The following is a 21,788-nucleotide window of genomic DNA, read 5'->3' as shown; positions in this document are numbered from 1 at the left end:
AATTGAAAAATGTAGATGTCTATAGATAAATCCAAATCTTACTAAATTGGAAGTCAATGGATAAAATTTCCACGGTGGTGAAAAGGAAATCACATTTGCATTTATTTTATTATTATTATCATTTTTAATGGTGCTAGGATTTGAACTGAGGGCCTCATGCTTGCTTGCCAGGCAAACACTTTACCACTGAGCTACATCTTTAGTTTGCATTGAAACAATATGTGACTTTCCACTAAAAAGGAGACCATACCAGGAAAAAAAATTTTTACTATTTTTATATTTATAGAATTTGAGTAGCTAAAATGTAAAATAATCACTCTAGTGTAATTGTCCACATTTTTAATTGATCACAAAAGTGTCTGAGTTTTGAAAGAATTAACTTAGAATGTCAATCTAAGTGATGTTAAGAAGTGGGATCTGGTGTGAGGTCCTTGAGTCACTGAGGGCACATCCTTGGAAGGGACTGAGGTGGTTTTCATGGAACCCATGAATTCGTCCTTGTAAGAAGATTGTTGTAAAAGGACAAGTCCAGCTCCTCCTCAGACTCTTTGTCTTCCTCTGGTGATGTGACTTTTCACTCTCAAGGGGTTCCTGCCATTGTGCTGCCATCTGCCAAGAGGCGACCCAGTCAAGGTGCCCCCTGAAAGAGAAAGTTTGGACTTTGTTTCTCCAATACTGTGAGCTAAGTAAATCTGTTTTCCTTATGTATGCTAAACATCAGGTATTTCCTTATAGTAACAAAAGACTGACTAATTCAATGTTGTTAATTTCAAATACAGATTAAGCATATCTATTTTGAAGATAGCAAATGCAAAATTCTGTAATCTGAATCTTTTTGGGCACTGACATTATGCCATCAACATGTGACTTCATGTGATGGAATGTAGTCAAATTGCAGGTCCACTAAAAATATTGTATAAAATTATCTCCAGCCTTTATGTATGAGGTAGACATGAAACATAAGGGAATTCTGTATTTAGCTTTAAGTTCATTCCTCCAAAATATCTCATTATATATATGCAAATATTCTACAATCTGAACCCTTCTTGACATAGTTTAGATGTTGAATGACACTTTAAGGCCCATGTGCTAATGGCTTGGTGCCCAGGGTGGCACTATCCTCAGGGGGTAGAATCCTTAGGAGGTGGGGTCTAGTGTGAGGTACTCAGGCCAATTAAGGATATGCCCTTGAAGGGGATTATGGGACCCTATTCCTTCCTTCTTTGTATCCGACCACAAGGTGAGTGTTGTGTTTAGCCACACAGTCCATCTGGCATCCTCATGAAAGAACTAAAAGCCACATTGCCATCTGGCATCCTCACCAGAGGACTAAAAGCAGTGGGCCTGCCCAGTCATGGAAAGGAATCTCTAAAATCAAGAGCCAAAATAAACCTTTTCTCTTTGTAAGTTAATTATCTCAGGTATTTGGTTATAGTGCTGGAAAGTTGACTAAAATGTTGTTAGTTCCAAGAATTTTTAGTACGGGATCTGCAACCAGTATCTCGATTTCTGTTCAAAATGTTTTGAATTGTTTGGTGTTGGTAGATAAGTTCTAATAAGAGAGCAACTGAACCAGAGGCATAACTTGCCCAACCCAGCTGTTATGATCTGCCTGTTTCTTTGTTTCCCCCAAACCCATATGTCAATAACCTAATGACCAATAGGATCATCTTAGGAGGTAGTAATTAGGAGGGTAATCAGGGTGAGAGTAGGTTATGAGGAGATTGATGCCCTTATATAAAGATGAGGAGACAAATGAGTCTCTTTGCATGCATGCACCCAGGAAGGCCATGTGAGTACATGACTGGGAAGAATGTTCTACCCAAGGACACAACCATGCTGGCATCTGGATCTTAGCCTTCCAGTTTCCATAAATGTGAGAAATAAATTTATGATGTTTAATCCACCCAGTCTATGGGGTTCTTGTAGCAGTCCAAACTGAACTAACACTGCCACTCATGGGTGAATGGTTTTTGCCTTTTGTCTTTGTCGTTTTGCATTTCACCTTAAGGAAAGTCAAGTGATAGGCTACAGAAGGGGCAAGGAGATTATCAGTAAGTGAAAACAGTACAATAATCCATATGAAGCTATTATGAGTATATTGAGAACATCAAATCCCAACAAGCAAATACTTTTTTCAGCAAGCATTTATTAAGCATCTGTTGGCATCAGATATGGATTAAAGCAATTCCTTACCATCATTACAATTAAAAAGATCAGTAATTGTCTCAAACCAGAGAGATCTCATAGGGTTCCCCCTCACTCCCAGCACAGAATCATAGATTTCCTTTGGTTATTATCTCAAAAAAAGATTCTGTCTAAATAGGATTCATAGGAATCGCTAACAACCCTTTATCAGAGTTGTGTTTTCTATGGTTATGAGTTTCTTTCTGCTTTGGTGAGAGTGGCCAAAAGCTATAAAAGGCACTGTCTTTACACAGGCTTGATGCGGGCAGGAGGGAGTCTAAAACTCAGGTGTGTGTGTCAGGTGAGACAATGAGGATAGGAAACAAAATTCATGAAACAAAGAGCTGATTATTCACATGCTCCAGAGAGGATAGGAGTGCAGATGGGACACAGACAGGGATGTCAGGGGCAGGGAGCTTGAACAATGTATGTGGGAGAGGGAGGGAGAAAGGGAGAGGAAGAGAGAGAAACAGCAAGATGGGGAGAAGGGAAGAGGGAGAGAGGGAAAATGCGCACGGGTATAATGCCAGAATTAAGGTCTATGGGCCTTGTCCCCCAGGCTTTCCCATGGGGGTTGTGGATTGGCTAGTTTTAAGATAACAGGTGAGAAGGGAGATGACTCTGGTGTTGGCCATTAGGTTCTATCGTGATCAGCAGCTGTGTGTGGTTTGGGTTTGAACTGGTTTCCTGAATATGTTTCTTTAAGGAGAATTTTAGCATCATTAGCCACTGTGTCAAGGAAATGAAGTTGCAAGCAAAATATTTTCTTAAAGTTAAGCCCTGCACCAAGTAGGCCTCCACCATGTATAAAAATACTCTCCAAATATCTACAAAACATTTCCCCTCTTGTTTCTTCCTTCTTAGTTTCCAACAAAGTTGGAGATTCAATCATTTTGTTGAGTTGTTCTACTGGGACTTGCAACTTCTTAGCCAGATGTTGCAGGGATGCATCATCCACTCCCAAGAAGACTCGATAGGAGTTTAAGCTTGCCTTCAGCTTCTCCTCCTCATGGTCACTGATGAATTTCTTCAAAGGCACAAAGGCTGGTACTCCAGCCTTGATGGCTTCTAACCAGATAAACTGCTTCATAGAATCTCGCTTTCTTTGAATGGCTGCCTCAGTTATATTAGGCAAGGAAAGCATAAAAATGTGGCGCTTTTGAGCAGGGAGATCCTTTATTAGGGTGTCCATCATGATTGGGAAATCATACTCAGATACATTGTGGTTGGAAATCAAGAATACTTGTGGATCATCAATCTTATTCTCCTTAATTTTTCTCACATAGTCTTCTCGGATCTGCTTTAGGACTTTTTCTCTGTCAAAGGTATTTGGCTTAGATACCTCTTCATTTCTTAAATCAGAGTCCACCTTGGCTTTTACAAAGTAGAAATTCTTCTTCATTATTTTGATTGCCTTGGCCAGGTCTAGATCATTTTTTCTTGAAGCGTGTAGAAGAAACAATAATGAAGAAGTCATACTCCTTAAATTTCACTTTTTCCAGATAATTTTTTTGGATGCAATTTAATAGTTCCAATCCCAGGCAGGTCCCAGATTGTAATGTTGGAAATGTTGGGGTGTTTGTATGGAGTCCTCTCCATGGTGGTCTCCACCACTCCAACAGGAGCCGCCCTCTTCTCCTCATGTCCAACTCCTCGCAGGGCATTGATAAAACTGGACTTCCCAGCTCCAGACTCCCCTGTCACAGCGATGTGAAGCGGGGGCGTTATTAATTTCTTTTAAAGCATCATCGATTGCTGAGATTGCCCCCCTCGATATTTCCTTTTGCAGGTGTAACTCTATCAAACTGGTGGCTTCCTGGGAGATGATTTTGTTTTCCATCTTGAAGTTCTTAAAATATGTTTTAAAGTAGAGGCCAAATCTTGGTGCTGAGCATCATCAGGAGTACCAGAGAACCACTGACCCATGACGGTGAGCAAGTGAAGTAACTGAAAGAAAGAGGGAAGAGGAGAATTGAAAGGATTACCATGCCAGAGACCATCTTAGAGCTTTGATCTCACCCAAAGTGCTGCACGCTCAGTGCCCTTACTCAAACTCAGTTATGTCCTGGTGCAGATCAGTTCTTATATCTTTTTGCTTTTTCTTACATTCTATTGTGGAATAATTTAAGCTCAAACAAAATTAGGGAAAAGATCATAAACAACTGCTTGTGTCCTTTATCCAGCTTCAACAATTGCATGGCCAATCCTAATTCATCCATTCCTACCTCAGCACCAAAGGCAGCCCAAGACATCACTTCATTCAGTATGTTTCTTCCCATTAACAGGAGTTTCCATTAACATAAGTGTCATAAAATTACCAAACTGAAAAATAAATAATAATTCATAGTTGTCCTCAATACCTAATCAGATCCAATCTCCCCCACAGCCACACAGGGTTTTGTTTGTATTTTTGGATTGTAATATTGATTTGAATCAAGATGTCAATAAAGGCTAGCTATTTCATTTGGTTGATGTACTTCTTAAGTTTCATTGGCTTGTTTTTTGGTATTTCTCTTGACTTTGGAACTCATGTTGGTGAGTCCTTGTCTTTCATGAGTATTTAAAAATTTTTTTTTAGTTGTAGATGAACACAATACCTTTATTTAATTTGTTTATTTTTATGTTTTGTTGATGATCGAACTCAGTGCCTCACACATGCTAGGCAAGTGCGCTACCACTAAGCTACAACCCTAGCCCAAGGAGTATTTTTAACTTACAATAATATAAGGCTTCTTCATTCTTCACATCCATGTTTAAGCCCATTTACTGAATGGAACATATCAGCATATTTGAGCCCTTGACTAGCTCCCTTGTTTTCTTTTGAACATTTTGTTTTATAAGAGTAAACTAATTGTACAGAATCCTCTTTGAAAAGCAACATTCATTTGTGAAGAGTGGCAGGAAAATCCATACAAGAAGCTGCTATTCTCTAACTTCAACTTGTGAGATCATTTCTTGTAATAGGTTTATGGAAATATCACTAGCATATAAAAACTGTATAAGTCTAATTTAATGTTTTGATATATGAACACTGAAATGATAATCACAGTGCATTTATCTAACAGAGTTAGCACTTCTATGTTGTGTGTGTGCATGTATGTGTATGTGTGTGTTGTGTAGAGAGAATGTTAGGATCTATTCACATAGCGAATTTCAGGTGTATGATACAATATTTTTTTCTGCCCTTACACACTATTTTTATTTTCTAGGTGTTGATGGGCCTTTATTGTATTCATCTATTTACATGCGATTCTGAGGATTGAACCCAGTGCCTCACACATGCCAGGCAAGCGCTCTACCACTGAGCCAGCACTGAGTATTTTAATTATAATAATGATGCTTTACAATAGATTTCCAGAACTTGTTCATATTGTATAACCGAAACTTTGTATCCTTTGGCCAACACTACCCTATTGTTCCTTTCTCCCAGCTCCTGGCAACCCCACTCTCCTTCTAACAGTTTCCCTACTTGAGATTCCACATATAAGTGAGATCAGGAAGATCATTTTTTATGTGGGTAGCAGAACAGACCCAGAGCTTCTAATGTGACTTTAGGGTTTGATTCTCTCTCATCTCTTTCCAGATCCATCTGAACCTTCTCAGCCTCTGTGGCCTCTGTGCCCAGGTGGATAGCCACATCAGCAGAGTGCCCTCACCTTCCAGCTGCCAGTAAAGTTCAGCCATTGAGAAGCAGCAGCTAGTGTCTGAGTGTGGAATGAGGGGCAGGTGAGGGCATGGCCTTCCTGCTGTCTCCCTGCTTGGGCTGCATCTGATGGGAGCTGCATCTGCCACTCACTAAGACAATCCCTGCTAAGTGGCCTTGTCAACTGTTCCTAATTCCATAGGATTTTTAAGAAAAATATTCCCCCCTGTTTTCCATATGCCCTAGGTTTGATAAAGGCGTCTTCTACTTCTTGGCTCCTGGTACCATGCTGTCCCTTATTGATCTGCCTAACCTGGGCCAACTTTCTGAAATTGCTCTCTCATGGAAGTCTCCTCATTTGAAGACTTATTGATAAATCCTCCCTGTGCTGTAAGACGTGTTTTTTTTTTTCCTTACGTGAGGTCCTGCAAGGATATGTGCCTCCTTCCCTCCCTAAGGATACTGTGTATCTGAAACAGGTGATAAGAAAATATAATAGCTGAAAATTCTGCATAAGTCTTCTGTAACCCAAATATGTGTTTGATTGTGTCATAGCATGTTAAATGGGCCTTGTCCTATTGTTTGTGAGCTCAATACAGGCGTGATAACTACATTGTGAAGAGGACTACTAAATTCATCAGCAGAAATTGATGAGCTGTGGTCATCTTGCTCTTGAGAACTAATTTGTTGCCCATCTCCAGTTTCTACATATGAAAGGTAGCTAAAGATTAGTTGTGAAGATAGATTATGAGTGCCTCAAGACAACTTGGGAGTTTTCAGAGACTACTAACAGCTTTCTCACTTATCCTGATGATTTTGATAATAGAAGGCTTAACTGCTACTGAGTTCCAAGGCAAAGTCTTGTGTCACTTACTTCCTGACCTACTTCAGTTGGTGGGGTCTTTCCTCTGATGCTCCCTGGCTACTGAATCAAATGAAATAGCATATGGATATAAAAGGGATGATGGAATGAAGAAAGAAGATGGTCTTTACCACAATTACAAAAGGTGGCAGTCCATATAAGAAGTGTTGGAATTATTCCTGCTGCTGTCTCTAAGCTTCAAAGAATCAAAGAAGATGAAAACAAGTGAACTGAGGAATTTAGCCTAGATCTGTACAGAATGAGCAAGAATAAACTTAAAAGAGCAAGAATAAAGAAAATAGCAGTGTTTCTCAGTCACCATACAGGGACTGGGTGATTCACTTACTGGTACTAAAGGCCTACAAGAAACCTGAGCTGCTGGCTCCACAGCAGAAGGATGGAGCCAACAAAAGGACAAGGGCTCTGAGAGCAATTCTGCAATAGGTAGTCAATCTGAATCCAAAAGATCTCTCCTTTACCTAAAGGATTATGTGTTTAAGGAGCTTCAGCAAGACTGCCCAGGATGCAATAAAACAGATGATGTTGGAGTCCATGCTGTCTAGAAAACTAAATCCATCTCCGAATTCTGGCAGCCCCAGTTGTTTGGAATCTCCCTTGTGTTGTAGTAGAGATGCTGCGTTCTCTCCTCAGAAATGGCCTTTGGATTTAGATTTTGTTGATCCTTTAGTGAATAAAAACGATCAAAGATCTCATTTGACAAATAGAGTACAGCCAACATTAAATGGTCATTTGAATCCCATGGGTGACAAAATCTGCTGCCGGGCTTCCTAACACTCCCTGCAGCTGCTGCCGCCCCCATTCCCTCCACCACTGCCTTCAGTTCACCTGCCTGACTCAAATCCTCCTCACACTGGAAATTCTAACTCCACTTCCCCTAGCACTCCAGAGGCTGGGGGACTCAAGACCTACCTCTTGAAGTTTTCATGAAAATGTTAGTATCTATGAGGATCCGCAAGACAAAAATACCTCTGGGATTTCTCTGGAAACCTTGCCCCTTGGTTCAGTTCTAAAGTGTCCACAGCCTATGGAAGAAACCACGAAAAGTTCAGAAAGAAGTCTGAAAAACACAAAGATCAAATAAAAAAACACAACATTGATACTATGAAGAGAAGGAGGAAGATGTCCAAAGAGAAGAAGAAATTGCCAAGCTGAGTAACTCCAGTCTGAATTACTGTGAGGGAGTTAGAGTGGGTTGTAACTGCCTCCATGGAGCCTTCTTCAACATTGAACTCCCAGATTATTTGATAAATTATTGCTGTGGCCTCCTGTGAGCAATGGCGGAATTTACAAGGACAACTCAATGCTAAGCACCATGAGTACAGGACTTTGGCATGCCAAGATGGAGGTGGCAGCTAGGAGTTTTAAAACCAAATGATGGGCCATAAAAACATCGTTCTCCAGGTTTAAAGGAGTATCAGAAGGTCATGAAGAAGTCTTACGAGAATATCAGCTGATCAAGCACTCCAGTCCCCATTAGCAAGAAGACAAATACAGACATGAGTATTTTCCTTATAAGCTGGCTCACATCAAAAGACGAATGGTGAATTTGACCAACAGCAAGCAGTCATGGTTCCAGAACTCTGTTTGGAGCAGAAGATGTGAATTAACAAGTTTATTATTACAAATTCCAAATGAAATTGCTCTAAATTCTAAAAATATGAAACTTTGCCTGGTGGAAAATTTCAGTATTAGCAAACTTGTTTTCATTGCTCCCCCACCCCATTTTACTTTGCTTTCCTGCATTTGAAGCAGCTTCTTCTCGTCCTTTCTTCACCTTCTCAAAAACTTGTGTTTGTTAATAGGAAGAAATTTTTTAGATTTTTGGAGCTCCAGTGTACCATACCTCAAATCAGTTATTTCTTTGAAAAACTTGTGCTTGTCATTAGAAATGATTTTTAGTAGACATTTGGGGATCCAATGTCCACACTTAAAAAGTTGTAAAAACAAAACAAGGGGCTGGGGTTGTGGCTCAGTGGTAGAGAACTTGCCCCGCATGTGTGAGGTACTGGGTGTTGATTCTCAGCACCACATAAAGATAAATAAATAAAATAAAGGTATGTGTCCATCTACAACTAAAAACAAAATTAGAAAAACCCCAAAAAACTAGGGGCTAGAGTTGTAGCTCAGTGTAGAGCACTTGCCTGGCACATGTGAGGCAGTGGGTTTTGATTCTTGACACCACATATAAATAAATAAAATAAAGGTCCATCGACAACTAAAAATACTTAAAAAAACAAAACAGTAATATGCAAGGTGAAATGCCTTCTGGATAAACAAGTCTATTTTCTGAACTTTCTTAAAGTGAACTCTTTAAGAAAGAGTTCACTTTCAATGGTAGAATATTTAGAAATTTGCACAAATACAAAAAAACCCCATTATTTTGGAGGATTAAAAGCAGTTATATGAGTATGTTTATGTGTATAATTTTTATACACAGGTATACATGCTGACTTGATCTGAAACATTAATCTACCCTGCAAGTTTACCCCCAGTACAATGGCTTGCCTTAAGATGTTTGCTAGTGTGTACCGAGTGTGGGTTGATCACTGGTCACACTACTTCCCAGTGATCAGAGGCCATGGGAAGCACACATGGCCTATCAGCATCTGGAACACACACCCAACCTGTGTGTGTGCAGGGCGATGTGGATGTGAGTGTGCATGAAGGAAAAAGTTGCTACTCTCTGTAGGCCAAACGCTCAGGTTAAACAACTGACCAGGGTTACTGTAGGGTTTTTTTTTTTTTTTTTTCCTGTCAACTTGCTACTTCTATGTGGATGACAAAAACATTTCCATTTCAATAGTTTGTCATCTTTATAAATGTTGGGCAAAAATTGATATGTCATAAAAATCCTATAATATGTACAATCAGAAAAAATGAGAAATTCTACTCCATTTATGTATGACTTATAAAAATGCATAAATGCAGTCTACTGTTATGTATAACTAATGAGAACAAATAAAAAAATTAAAAAAAGAAACACCTATAGTTTGGGGGCAGAATTACAAAATTAAATGTGTAAGTAAACTCTTTATATACTGCTATAAAGTATTTTTTGAAGAGAGATATGCAAAGAGGCTGTTTACCTACATGAGATGTATCTTTAAAGATTATTTTTTTCTTCCTGGTTCTAGGAATATAGAAAAGAGCAGATATATTTAACCATAACATAGTGCGATTCATCAAACAGCACAAACTTTCCATTTCATGGATTTTATCTGTTAACATTGATTTAAAGTATCTCTTGTTTAGCTTATGGGAACATAAATTATGTGGCCAAAAATATAAGAATTTTGAACAAAAAATAAATGAAAACAATGAAAATAAATGAAACATATGTTTTATGAAACATGACGTGTAGAAATTAGTGGGAGATCAAGAGAAAATTACATTCAGCCTGTAACTAAGAAAAAAAAAATTAAACTTCCCTATGACAAAATAAGAGGTCAGTTACAAATGGTTCAAAAAATTCTATGAAGTGTTGAAGTTAGAAAGTATATGTCATAAAGAAGAAATAATATTATGACTTTTGCATATAAATGGATGCAACTGGAGAATATCATGCTAAGTGAAATAAGTCAATCCCAAAAAACCAAGGACTGAATGTTTTCCCTGATAAGTGGATGATGATACATAATGGGGGTGGGGGTGGGGAGTGTAGAGACGAATGGAGGAACTTTAAGTAGAGGAAAATGAGAGGGAGGAGGGGGTGGAGTATGAAAATGGTGGAATGAGACAGACATCCTTACCCTATGTACATGTATGATTACACGAATGGTGTGAATCTACATTATGCACAACCTTAGAAATGAAAAGATGTACCCTATTGTGTACAATGAATCAAAAATGCAGTCTGTAAAAGTTAAAAAAAAATCTGTTTAAGTAAAAAAAAAAAAAGAAAGTACACATGTTATGTAATTGTAAATTTTAAAAGGAGAAACCTTTCACCCAGGCAGGCTTAATTCATCTTAAATATGAAATATACTTATGATAAAATTTAATGAAGAAAAGAAAAAAAATGACAAACCAACCTTAATCATAATCACAGCTAGAAAAATTCTAAATAACAGCATTAGATAATAGAAAGCATCATGTGTGCACACACAGTAGTAGAAATATATAAATAGGCAATTAGTCATGAGTGTCACATTCTGGAAGTTGGAGAAAACAAGATGATGTTGAAAAGGTTTTTCAACCAGCTCAGGTTTGGCACCTTTACAGTCACCTCTCTTCCAGCCTTTCTCTTCAAAGACATGTCATCACATTATTTATTATTATTATTACTTATATTTTTATTATTATTATACACCATTATTCAAGAAAACAGTAAAGTCCTGCAATAATCCTTGATCCTCTTCTTTCTGTCTTATCCTATATCAACTCTGTAAGTAAGGGACTAGGACACCAAGATACAGAACCAACAGATACAGAACATGGTCAAGGTGAAGACAGGCATGTGCCTCTGGCAATGGTTCTCTATCAGGGCAATTTTGACCCCCCAGGGACACCTGGCAATCTCTGTAGAAATCTCTGGTTGTCACAACTGGGAGGTGAGATGCTACTGCCATCTCGTGCAGAGACCAGGGATGCCGCTTAATTCCCACCACACATGCTCTGAAGTATTATCAGGTCCCAAATGTTAATAACGCTGATGGGATGAGTGGGATGCAGTCTTTCCTCCTTCAGGCACCTGATAGCACAGCACAGTCCTGGGGTGGGCTCTGCAGGGCAGAGCCATGATTTGGGAAGAAATTACTTTCACAGTTATGAAGTCTGGTCAGGGAACTCCTCATAAGTGATGCCATTTTTTTCTGCTTGAAATCAAGGAAAACACACAGAAATGTGAAGGAATCCATCCAGTGTTTTGGACTGAATCGGGAGGATGGGAATGTGGGCAACTTCTGGGAACTGTGCAGCCTTCACATGGCCAATCAGGGATTTTCTTCTCATACCAATCAAGAGAAGATTGGGAGAGGAGGAGGACAATAAAGAACACGATGAACCGCAGAGGCGTAAAGCAAAGCAGCCTGGCAACCTGCCCCCTTGGTGGTGCCTGGACAGCCCACTGATAAGGAGCCAGTGAGCTCTGCAACCCGGGGGGTGGATGGGCCCACGGTGACCCTGAAGGCCATGGAAGGACCCTCGGAGCACCTGAGAAACAGGCAAGCTGGGGTGGGAAGTACCAGTTGCTGATTCGTGGACCAAGCCCCATAGTGAGATTGTTAGTTAGTAATAAGCAGTGAAATGCATGGTAAGCTCACAAGTGTTCTTTAAATTACTTTAGGGTCTTCTTTAAACTACTTTCAAAGAAGTTGAGAGAGCAAAGGGTGGTATTTAATTCACAGAACTAAAACAAAAACAAAGGAGCTAATGGGGAAATACCTCAAAAGAAAAGGATTAATTGGAATAGCTCTTGACAGGGTCCATTGATATTGATGTGAAGCTAAGAATTATGGCTATAGGTGTCTTCATTTGTCTGGGAGAGAAGATTCTTTTAGTAGCGCAGGCATGATAAGGTAATTCTGACCAGCTACTGATCCCAGAGCTCACATTAAAATGGGATTGACTTGTAGATGAAGCCCCCCTAAATAGGATGGCCACCATGACAGTTCAGGAGAAGACCAACTAAGGTCAGAAAACTCCATCACCAGATGTGAAGGAGGAATTGAATACCTGACTGGCAAAGAGTACCAAAGATGGTCCCCAGTTCTCCTGGTCAACATCAAACTGTAATAAATTTGGACACAGCATTGTCTCTTTTGTCGTTCTCTGCTCATAGATGACCCACTCTCTTTCGAGAGTGCTCTCTGCTTAAACCTCACTTTGTTTCTACTTTACTTTCACCTTTAGTAAAGTTCTCTTGCCTGGTTTTTTGTGTCTGACTTTAAATTTTCTTTTGTTGGAACACAAGAACTGAGATTTGGAGTTTTAGTGCCCTGCTTTCTTGTGAGAAGATCATTCTGATTGTTGACTATGAAGATGGGGATAAAGAGAATAGAAAAGAAGAGATGCTAAACCTGCAAATGACACAGAAAAAAATACTACAGCCAGATTCACTGAGGAAGGGGACAAGAACCCTCTAGCCATGTCCAGAAGGTCACCGAGAACATGCTCTTTTAAGCAGATTTCTCATTTTCGCTTTTCCTCTCTTTTTTCCACTCTCAATTCCCTGTTTTAATAATGCACTCCAAAATTTGTATTAAATGTCTTGTCCCTGACTACAAACACATGTGACAAGGATTTGCACTATCAATTGTTACAAAAGGATACATGTCTCAATGACATTATTTTACCAATGTATCCTGACTTGCCTTACTTTTCTTCGCAGGGGATCATCAGCATTCCTACTTCACATTTAGAAGATAAAGACTCCCCAATCATAAAGGTTCCACAGTTAGTTATAGCAGAAGTGGCATGAGAGAGTGTGCCCTGCTCCAAGTCTTGCTTCTGCTGCAATGAAAGGAGTAAAAAATGCTGAGTTAGAGATAAGAAAAAAAGAAGAGGAAATAAGAGACATGGTGATGGTCCCTAATACACTCTGACACATGCATTTCCAACCGTTCCGGGGGGAGGTACTAGAGACAGACCTAGACAAATGGGGAGCCATTTCACCAAGTAAATAATACCCAAAACAGTTGCTTTAGATTTACCTGAACTTCAGTGATTAGCTAGAACTGTGCATAAGCCCATCCTGCCTCCCTCCCATCAAGACTCTAGGATTCCAAGCTGAGCATCCCAGCTCTGTGGCCCATGCTCCTCAATGTCTTGATAACCAAAAAGTTCCTTAGAGAAAAGAGAACTTTGGGGTCAGACATCACCTGAATGCCCTTGTTGGATTACCAGTAAATCTTGTCTGGTTGATGGCTCACCGTTGATCAAGGCTCAAGAGCACTCCTCTGCTGTAGCACAGTCTCTTCTTGTGAAATGGACCTCTTCTCAGTCTGTGCAAAGTAGCAGTCCAAGGCAGCTGGACAGGGCTTGTATACTCACCTGACTTCTCTCCCACCCCTCTGTGTGCTGCTGCCCAATCATGGAGGAGGGTGGATTCAGTCCCACTTCAGAATAGACTGTAATTTCCAAGAACACAAAAGTAAAACCAAAATTTTTCTTTCCAGTAATTCAGTCAGTTCTGAGATGAGAAAGTTGAGCAGTCTGGAGATCACAAGGAAGCTGTTATAAATTTAAGGCTTGACAAGTGAGGAGAACACAGAGGAGCAACTTAACAACAAGGCTGGCATATCTTCCATGATCCCTGAAAGATCATTTTCTCTGATCCCTGACTCCACAGATGCAGCCTGGACTAAGAGTCACACAATGGCAGAATCACCAGGGACACTCCCCACTTCCAGCCTCTGTGACGGTACCCCTGTTTTCTGACTATTGTGGGGTTACTTCCCTCAGACCTCATCACTATTATTATATACAGGAGAGAGAATTGGACAGTCGGTGAGGGAGTTTGGGGTGAGGTCATGAGAAGACAGAAAGGATGGGGAAGTCAGTATTGATGAAATCACATGTTTCAGTTGACGTTGGGCATGCAAGCCCTCACTCCCATCAGCCACCTGGTTATCCGTGACTCGAGGAGGGGTGGTGCTTATCCACTCTGCAGTCCAAATATTTGAGACACTCTAACAATTAAGTCTCTTGCCCCAAATCACACAGATATGTGATGGAAGATTGAGATTCACACTTCACTTTGAATTTTTGTCATTCAGCTAATGTTAGAAGATCTAGAAGGAAGTAGAAGTGTACCCTACCACTGATTTTGTTTACCTTGAAATCTCTTGAAGAAGAAAATACAAGTCACTAAAAACAAATGATTCCAAGATCTTAAGTCTCCTATGGAAGTTCTTTTGGGGGCTGTGCCATGTTGGTGGCGCCGGGATGGCGCCTGATCACATCGGCAGCGAGGAGGTTAATTGACATAAGCACACTCAGGTGATTTTATCGTCCACGCACACAATGTATGCGCATGTGTTCTTGAGCACTAATTGCCTGCTCCGAGCGTCTTGCCTAATCTTTGCATAAGAGGCGTGGCCCTGCTCTCCGCCTCCTGGAGGTGATATAAGCATAGGCAGAGCGAGACAGCGACACAGCAGCCATTAGCAGAAAAGCAGTAGAAGAAGATACACGCGCGGAAGCAGCTAGACATGCAACAGCAGCCAGAAGAAAGGAAAAACACGCGCGGCAGCTAGAAGGAAAAACACAGCAGCTAGTAGGGAAAAGCGGCGGCAGCTAGCAGGCGTAGCAAGTCTCTCTTCCTCTAAGCTCTAAGCAAAGCCTGTCCTTCTCTCAAAGTCTCTCTTAAGCAAAGTCTCTCTTTCTCTCTGATAAGCAAAGTCTCTCTCTCTCTCCTCTCAAAGCAAGTAAACCTCATTTCCTCTATCCTCTATAAATAAACAAGCAAGAAAGCAGTGCACTAAAGATAGAAGTGCCTCAGTTTCCACTCCACCACCCATAAGACCCGTGCAAGTTGTTGCTGCCAGCGGTGACAAATATCCACGGATTTTGTACTGCAAAGAGCCAGCGACAAGTTCTGCTGAACAATATTGAGTAGGATCAGGTGAGAGGACAGGAGAGATCACCCAATACAAATAAAAATATCTGTCATGGCCATATTCTCATTTGCTTGGGCCCATGAAGCTCATTCTAGTAGTTGTAATTATGATTGTTCCTTTTGACTTAGGGCTATGTTAGGTCAGGCCCTGTAATAGTGTCTGTAATAGTCCTTGGAGAAAAGTCAAGCCTCTTTTGACAGTGTTAGGAACTTAATCTTTGGTCCCTTGGCTAACATGGCAAAGAGAGCTGTATGTCTGGAATCGAGTACTGGGAACTTGAAAGCAAAGCCATTCCACTGTACTGCTCACTGGTCAGCAAAGAGGTATGTAAACACAGGAGGTGGGAAGAAGTGAAAAACATCAAAGGGAGGCTCAGTAGACTCTGGACAAGGAGCAAACTAGCCTCTTTGCCCTGTTTGTTTGTCTGTCTGTCTCTGATTCTCTGTTTACATCTTTTCCCATTTTCCCAAAGCACCAATCGTCTGGCCTTGCCACACTACAGTCATCACCATTTGCTTTCTTTTTTATTTTATTTTATTTATTTATTTATTTTTTTATTGTAAACAAATGGGATACATGTTGTTTGTCTGTTTGTACATGGGTTAAAGGCATACCATTTGTATAATCATAAATTTACATATGGTAATGTTGTTTGATTCATTCTATTATTTTTTACCTTCCCCCCACCCCTCCCACCCCTCTTTTCCCTCTATACAGTGCTTCCTTCCTCCATACTTGCCCCCCTCCCTAACCCTAATTCTAACCCTAACACTAACCCTTCCCTCCCCCCCATTATGTGTCATCATCCACTTATTAGCGACATCATTCGTCCTTTGGCTTTCTGAGATTGGCTTATCTCACTTAGCATGATATTCTCCAATTTCATCCATTTGCCTGCAAATGCCATATTTTATCATTCTTTATGGCTGAGTAATATTCCATTGTGTATATATACCACAGTTTCTTTATCCATTCATCAATTGAAGGGCATCTTGGTTGGTTCCACAGTCTGGCTATTGTGAATTGAGCAGCTATGAACATTGATGTGGCTGTATCTCTGTAGTATGCTGATTTTAAGTCCTTTGGGTATAGACCAAGGAGTGGGATAGCTGGGTCAAATGGTGGTTCCATTCCAAGTTTTCTAAGGAATCTCCACACTGCTTTCCAGAGTGGCTGCACTAATTTGTAGCCCCACCAGCAATGTATGAGAGTACCTTTCTCCCCACATCCTCGCCACACCTGTTGCTTGTATTTTTGGTAATCGCCATTCTAATTGGGGTGAGATGGAATCTTAGAGTGGTTTTGATTTGCATTTCTCTTATTACTAGAGATGTTGAACATTTTTTCATATGTTTGTTGATTGCTTGTACATCTTCTTCTGTGAAGTGTCTGTTCATTTCCTTAGCCCATTTGTCGTTTGGATTATTTGTATTCTTGGTGTAGAGTTTATTGAGTTCTTTAAAGATTCTGGAGATTAGTGCTCTATCTGAAGTATGATTGGCAAAGATATTCTCCCACTCTGTAGGCTCTTTCTTCACATTACTGATAGTTTCCTTTGCTGAGAGAAAGCTTTTTAGTTTGAATCTATCCCAGTCATTGATTCTTGCTTTTATTTCTTGTGCTATGGGAGTCCTGTTGAGGAAGTCTGGTCCTAGGCCGACATGTTGAAGATCGGGACCTACTTTTTCTTCTATAATCTGCAGAATCTCTGGTCTGATTCCAAGGTCCTTAATCCATTTTGAGTTGAGTTTGTGCAGGGTGAGAGATATGGGTTTAGTTTCATTCTGTTGCATATGGATTTCCAATTCTCCCAGCACCATTTGTTGAAGAGGCTATCTTTCCTCCATTGCATATTTTTTGGCACCTTTGTCTAGTATTAGAAAGTTGTATTTATTTGGGTTTGTGTCCGTGTCCTCTATTCTGTACCATTGATCTACCTGTCTATTTTGGTACCAATACCATGCTGTCTTTGTTACTATTGCTTTGTAATAAAGTTGAAGTTCGGGTGTTGCGATACCCCCTGCTTCATTTTTCCTGTGAAGGATTGCTTTAGCTATTTCGGGTTTCTTATTCTTCCAGATGAATTTCATGATTGCTTGCTCTATTTCTGTAAGGTACATCATTGGGATTTTAATTGGAATTGCATTGAATCTGTATAGCACTTTAGGTAGTATGGCCATTTTGACAATATTAATTTGGCCTATCCAAGAACATGGGAGATCTTTCCATCTTCTAAGGTTTTCTTTAATTTCTTTCTTTAGTGTTCTGTAGTTCTCATTGTAGAGGTCTTTCACCTCTTTTGTGAGATTGATTCCCAAGTATTTTATTTTTTTCAATGCTATCGTGAATGGGGTAGTTTTCATAATTTCTCTTTCTGAGGATTCATCACTTATGTATAAAAATGCATTGGATTTATGAGCATTGAACTTGTAACCTGCTACTTTACTGAATTCACTTATGAGTTCTAAAAGTTTTCTGGTGGAATTTCCTGGTTCCTCTAAGTATATAATCATATCATCCGCAAATAGGGATAGTTTGACTTCTTCTTTTCCTATTCGTATTCCTTTAATTTCCTTGGTCTGTCTAATTGCTCTGGCTAGAGTCTCAAGAATGATATTGAATAGGAGTGGTGAAAGAGGGCATCCCTGTCTTGTTCCAGTTTTTAGGGGGAATGCTTTCAGTTTTTCACCATTTAGAATGATATTAGCCATGGGCTTAGCATAGATGGCCTTTACAATGTTAAGGAATGTTCCCACTATCCCTATTTTTTCTAGTGTTTTGAGCATGAAGGGGTGCTGTATTTTATCAAATGCTTTTTCTGCATCTATTGAAATAATCATGTGATTCTTAACTTTAAGTCTATTGATATGGTGAATTACATTTATAGATTTCCGGATGTTGAACCAACCTTGCATCCCTGGGATAAAACTCACTTGATCGTGGTGCACTATCTTTTTAATATATTTTTGTATGCGATTTGCTAAAATTTTATTGAGAATTTTTGTGTCAATGTTCATTAATGATATTGGTCTGAAATTTTCTTTCCTCGATTTGTCTCTGTCTAGTTTGGGTATCAGGGTAATATGGCTTCATAGAATGAGTTTGGGAGGATTCCCTCCTCTTCTATTTCATGGAATACTTTGAGAAGTATTGGAATGAGTTCTTCTTTAAAGATTTTGTAGAATTCGGCTGAGAACCCATCTGGTCCTGGACTTTTCTTTGTTGGTAGGCTTTTGATGACCTCTTCTATTTCATTACTTGAAATTGTTCTATTTAAATTGTGTATGTCCTCCTCGTTCAATTTAGGCAATTCATATGTCTCTAGAAACCTGTTGATGTCTTCGAAATTTTCTATTTGGTTAGTATATAGATTTTCAAAATAGCCTCTAATTATGTTTTGTATTTCAATCGTGTCTGTTGTGATATTTCCTTGTTCATTCCGAATTTTAGTTATTTGGGTTTTCTCTCGTCTTCTCTTTGTCAGAGTGGCTAAGGGTTTATCAATTTTGTTTATTTTTTCAAAGAACCAACTATTTATTTTGTCAATTTTTTGTATTGTTTCTTTTGTTTCAATTTCGTTGATTTCAGCTCTGAGTTTAACTATTTCCTGTCTTCTACTACTTTTGGTGTTGGTCTGTTCTTCTTTTTCTAGGGCTTTGAGCTGTAGTGTTATGTCGTTTATTTGTTGATTTCTACTTCTTTTATTGAATGCACTCCATGAAATAAATTTTCCTCTAAGTACTGCTTTCATAGTGTCCCAAAGATTTTGATGATGTTTCTTTGTTCTCATTTACCTCTAAGAATTTTAAAATTTCCTTCCTAATATCTTCTGTTATCCATTCATCATGTAATAGCATATTGTTTAATCTCCAGGTGTTGGAGTAGCTTTTGTTTTTTACTCTTTCATTTATTTCTAATTTCAATCCATTATGATCTGATAGAATACAAGGTAGTGTCTCTATCTTCTTGTATTTGCTTACATTACCTTTGTGGCATAATATATGGTCTATTTTAGAGAAGGATCCATGTGCTGCTGAGAAGAAAGTGTATTCGCTCTTGGTTGGATGGTATATTCTATAAATGTCTGTTAAGTCTAAATTATTGATTGTGTTATTGAGATCTATGGTTTCTTTGTTCAATTTTTGTTTGGAAGATCTGTCCAGTGGTGAGAGAGGTGTGTTAAAATCACCTAGTATTATTGTATTATGGTCTATTTGGTTTCTGAAATTGAGAAGGATTTGTTTGACATACATGGATGAGCCACTATTTGGGGCATAGATGTTTCTGATTGTTATGTCTTGCTGATTTATGGTTCCCTTAAGCAATATGTAATGTCCTTCTTTGTCCCTTCTGACTAACTTTGACTTGAAGTCCACATTATCTGAAATGAGGATGGATACCCCAGCTTCTTTGCTGAGTCCATGTGCATGGTATGTTTTTCCCCATCTTTTCACCTTTAGTCTATGGGTATCTCTTTCTATGAGGTGAGTCTCTTGCAGGCAACATATTGTTGGATCTTTCTTTTTGATCCAATCTGCCAGTCTATGTCTTTTGATTGATGAGTTCAGGCCATTAATATTCAGGGTTATTATTGAGATATGATTAGTATTCCCGGTCATTTGGCTCATTTTATTTATTTATTTATTTATTTTGGCAAGACTTGGTTCTTTCTTTATTTGACAATTCCTTTAGGATAGTTCCTCCCATTGCTGATTTGTTTCTTTGTTTTTCATCTCTTCCTCATGGAATATTTTGCTGAGAATGTTCTGTAATGCTGGCTTTCTTTTTGTAAATTCTTTTAGCTTTTGTTTATCATGGAAGGATTTTATTTCATCATCAAATTTGAAGGTAAGTTTTGCTGGGTATAAGATTCTTGGTTGGCATCCATTTTCTTTCAGGGCTTGAAAAATGTTGTTCCAGGCCTTTCTAGCTTTTAGGGTCTGGATTGAAAAATCTGCTGATATTCGTATCGGTTTTCCCCTTAATGTAATTTGATTCCTCTCTCTTGCGGCCTTTAAAATTCTGTCTTTATTTTGTATGCTAGTTATTTTCATTATAATGTGCCTTGGTGTGGGTCTGTTGTAATTTTGTGTATTTGGAGTCCTATAAGCCTCTTGAACTTGATTTTCCATTTCATTCTTCAGATTTGGGAAATTTTCTGATAGTATTTCATTGAATAGATTGTTCATTCCTTTGGTTTGTTTCTCTAAGCCTTCCTAAATGCCAATAATTCTTAAATTTGGCCTTTTCATGATATCCCATAGTTCTTGTAGATTCTGTTCATGATTTCTTACCATCTTCTCTGTTTGGTGCACTTTGTTTTCAAGGTTAAATATTTTATCTTCCATATCTGAGGTTCTGTCTTCCAGGTGTTCTATCCTATTGGTTATGCTTTCTATGGAGTTCTTAATTTGGTTTATTGTTTCCTTCATTTCAAGGATTTCTGTTTGTGTTTTTTTTCAATATCTCTAACTCTTTATTGAAATGATCTTTTGCTTCCTGTATTTGCTCTTTTAACTGTCGATTGGTGCGATCATTCAGTGCCTGCATTTGCTCTTCCATCTCCTCGTTTGCTTCTCTGATCATTTTAATTATGTACATTCTGAACTCCCTTTCTGTCATGTCTTCTGCCATGCTGTCGTTGGGTTTCATTGATGTAACATCTAGATTTGTTTGCAGCATTTTCTTTCCTTGTTTTCTCATATTGTTCAGGTATCAGTTGACCGCTGTGATATTGCAGATTTCCTCTATTGACTTATAATATCCCTGAAGATTTCTAGTATATCCCCTCTTAGCCTTCAGTAGCCTGAAGTCTTGGAGGAAGTTGATAATGCAGTGCTGCACAAGGAAGCTGACTCCCTAGGGGTGGTGGCCTTCCAGTGGGGTATATTCCCTGCTAGTGGGCAGAGGTACCTTCACTTGCTGACGAATGGTCATCCAAAGGGGAAGTAGGATGTGGGCTGATGCAAGGCCAGTTTGGGCCTGTGTCTCTGGTTTTACAGTCCTTTTGGGAGAACCTCACCCGGCAGGGAGGACTCACCCAGTGGGGAGGTTTTGCTGGTCAGTTCCCCTCCTAGAGGTTCCGTTCAATTCACAACTACCGCCTGGGCTGGGCAGCCTTCTTCTGCAATGTTCCCAGGGACTCGGACCTACCTCCTGGGCTTGGAAGCCTCTCCCTTCGCAGATGAATCTCCTTAGGCTGCCTCTCCTCAGAGAAGCTGCCTGCAGTCCTGGAGCCTTCGCTCCGCCCCTCAGTTTGTCTGTGCGGCTCTTCCACCAAGAATCCGCCTAGGCCCTGGGACCCTGCTCTGCACTTTTCGCCTGGCTATGCGGCCCCTCCTCTGAGCAGCCACGTGGAGCCCCTTACAGTCGCTCTGAGTCCCAGTGACCTGCCGCACGCCTTTTCCTCTGGCAGCCACCTGGTGTTCCGTGCGGTCCCTCTAAGTCCAAGTGACCCACCATGCACCTCCTCTCCACCAGGCAGTCACCCAGAGATCTGGTGCGTTCGTCACGTGTC

General features: G+C 39.7%; 1 protein-coding gene across 1 annotated transcript; it reads right to left on the bottom strand.

The window, feature by feature from the left end:
• Nucleotides 1-305: 305 nt before the first annotated feature.
• On the bottom strand, nt 306-14,107 carry LOC306664865 (interferon-inducible GTPase 1-like). Its single transcript, XM_079145990.1, is given in 7 exon segments — nt 306-3,625; nt 3,627-3,698; nt 3,700-3,906; nt 3,908-4,059; nt 4,062-4,134; nt 7,623-7,735; nt 13,532-14,107. Coding segments are annotated over 5 exon segments (1,287 nt in total). The 5' UTR covers nt 4,114-4,134; nt 7,623-7,735; nt 13,532-14,107; the 3' UTR covers nt 306-2,821.
• Between the last annotated feature and the right edge of the window lie 7,681 nt (nt 14,108-21,788).

The sequence above is a fragment of the Sciurus vulgaris genome, assembly GCF_902686455.1.
Source record: "Sciurus vulgaris genome assembly, chromosome: 6".
Classification (NCBI taxonomy): domain Eukaryota; kingdom Metazoa; phylum Chordata; class Mammalia; order Rodentia; family Sciuridae; genus Sciurus; species Sciurus vulgaris.
Note: the sequence above shows the minus strand (reverse complement) of the source record. Positions and strands in the feature narration are given on the sequence as shown.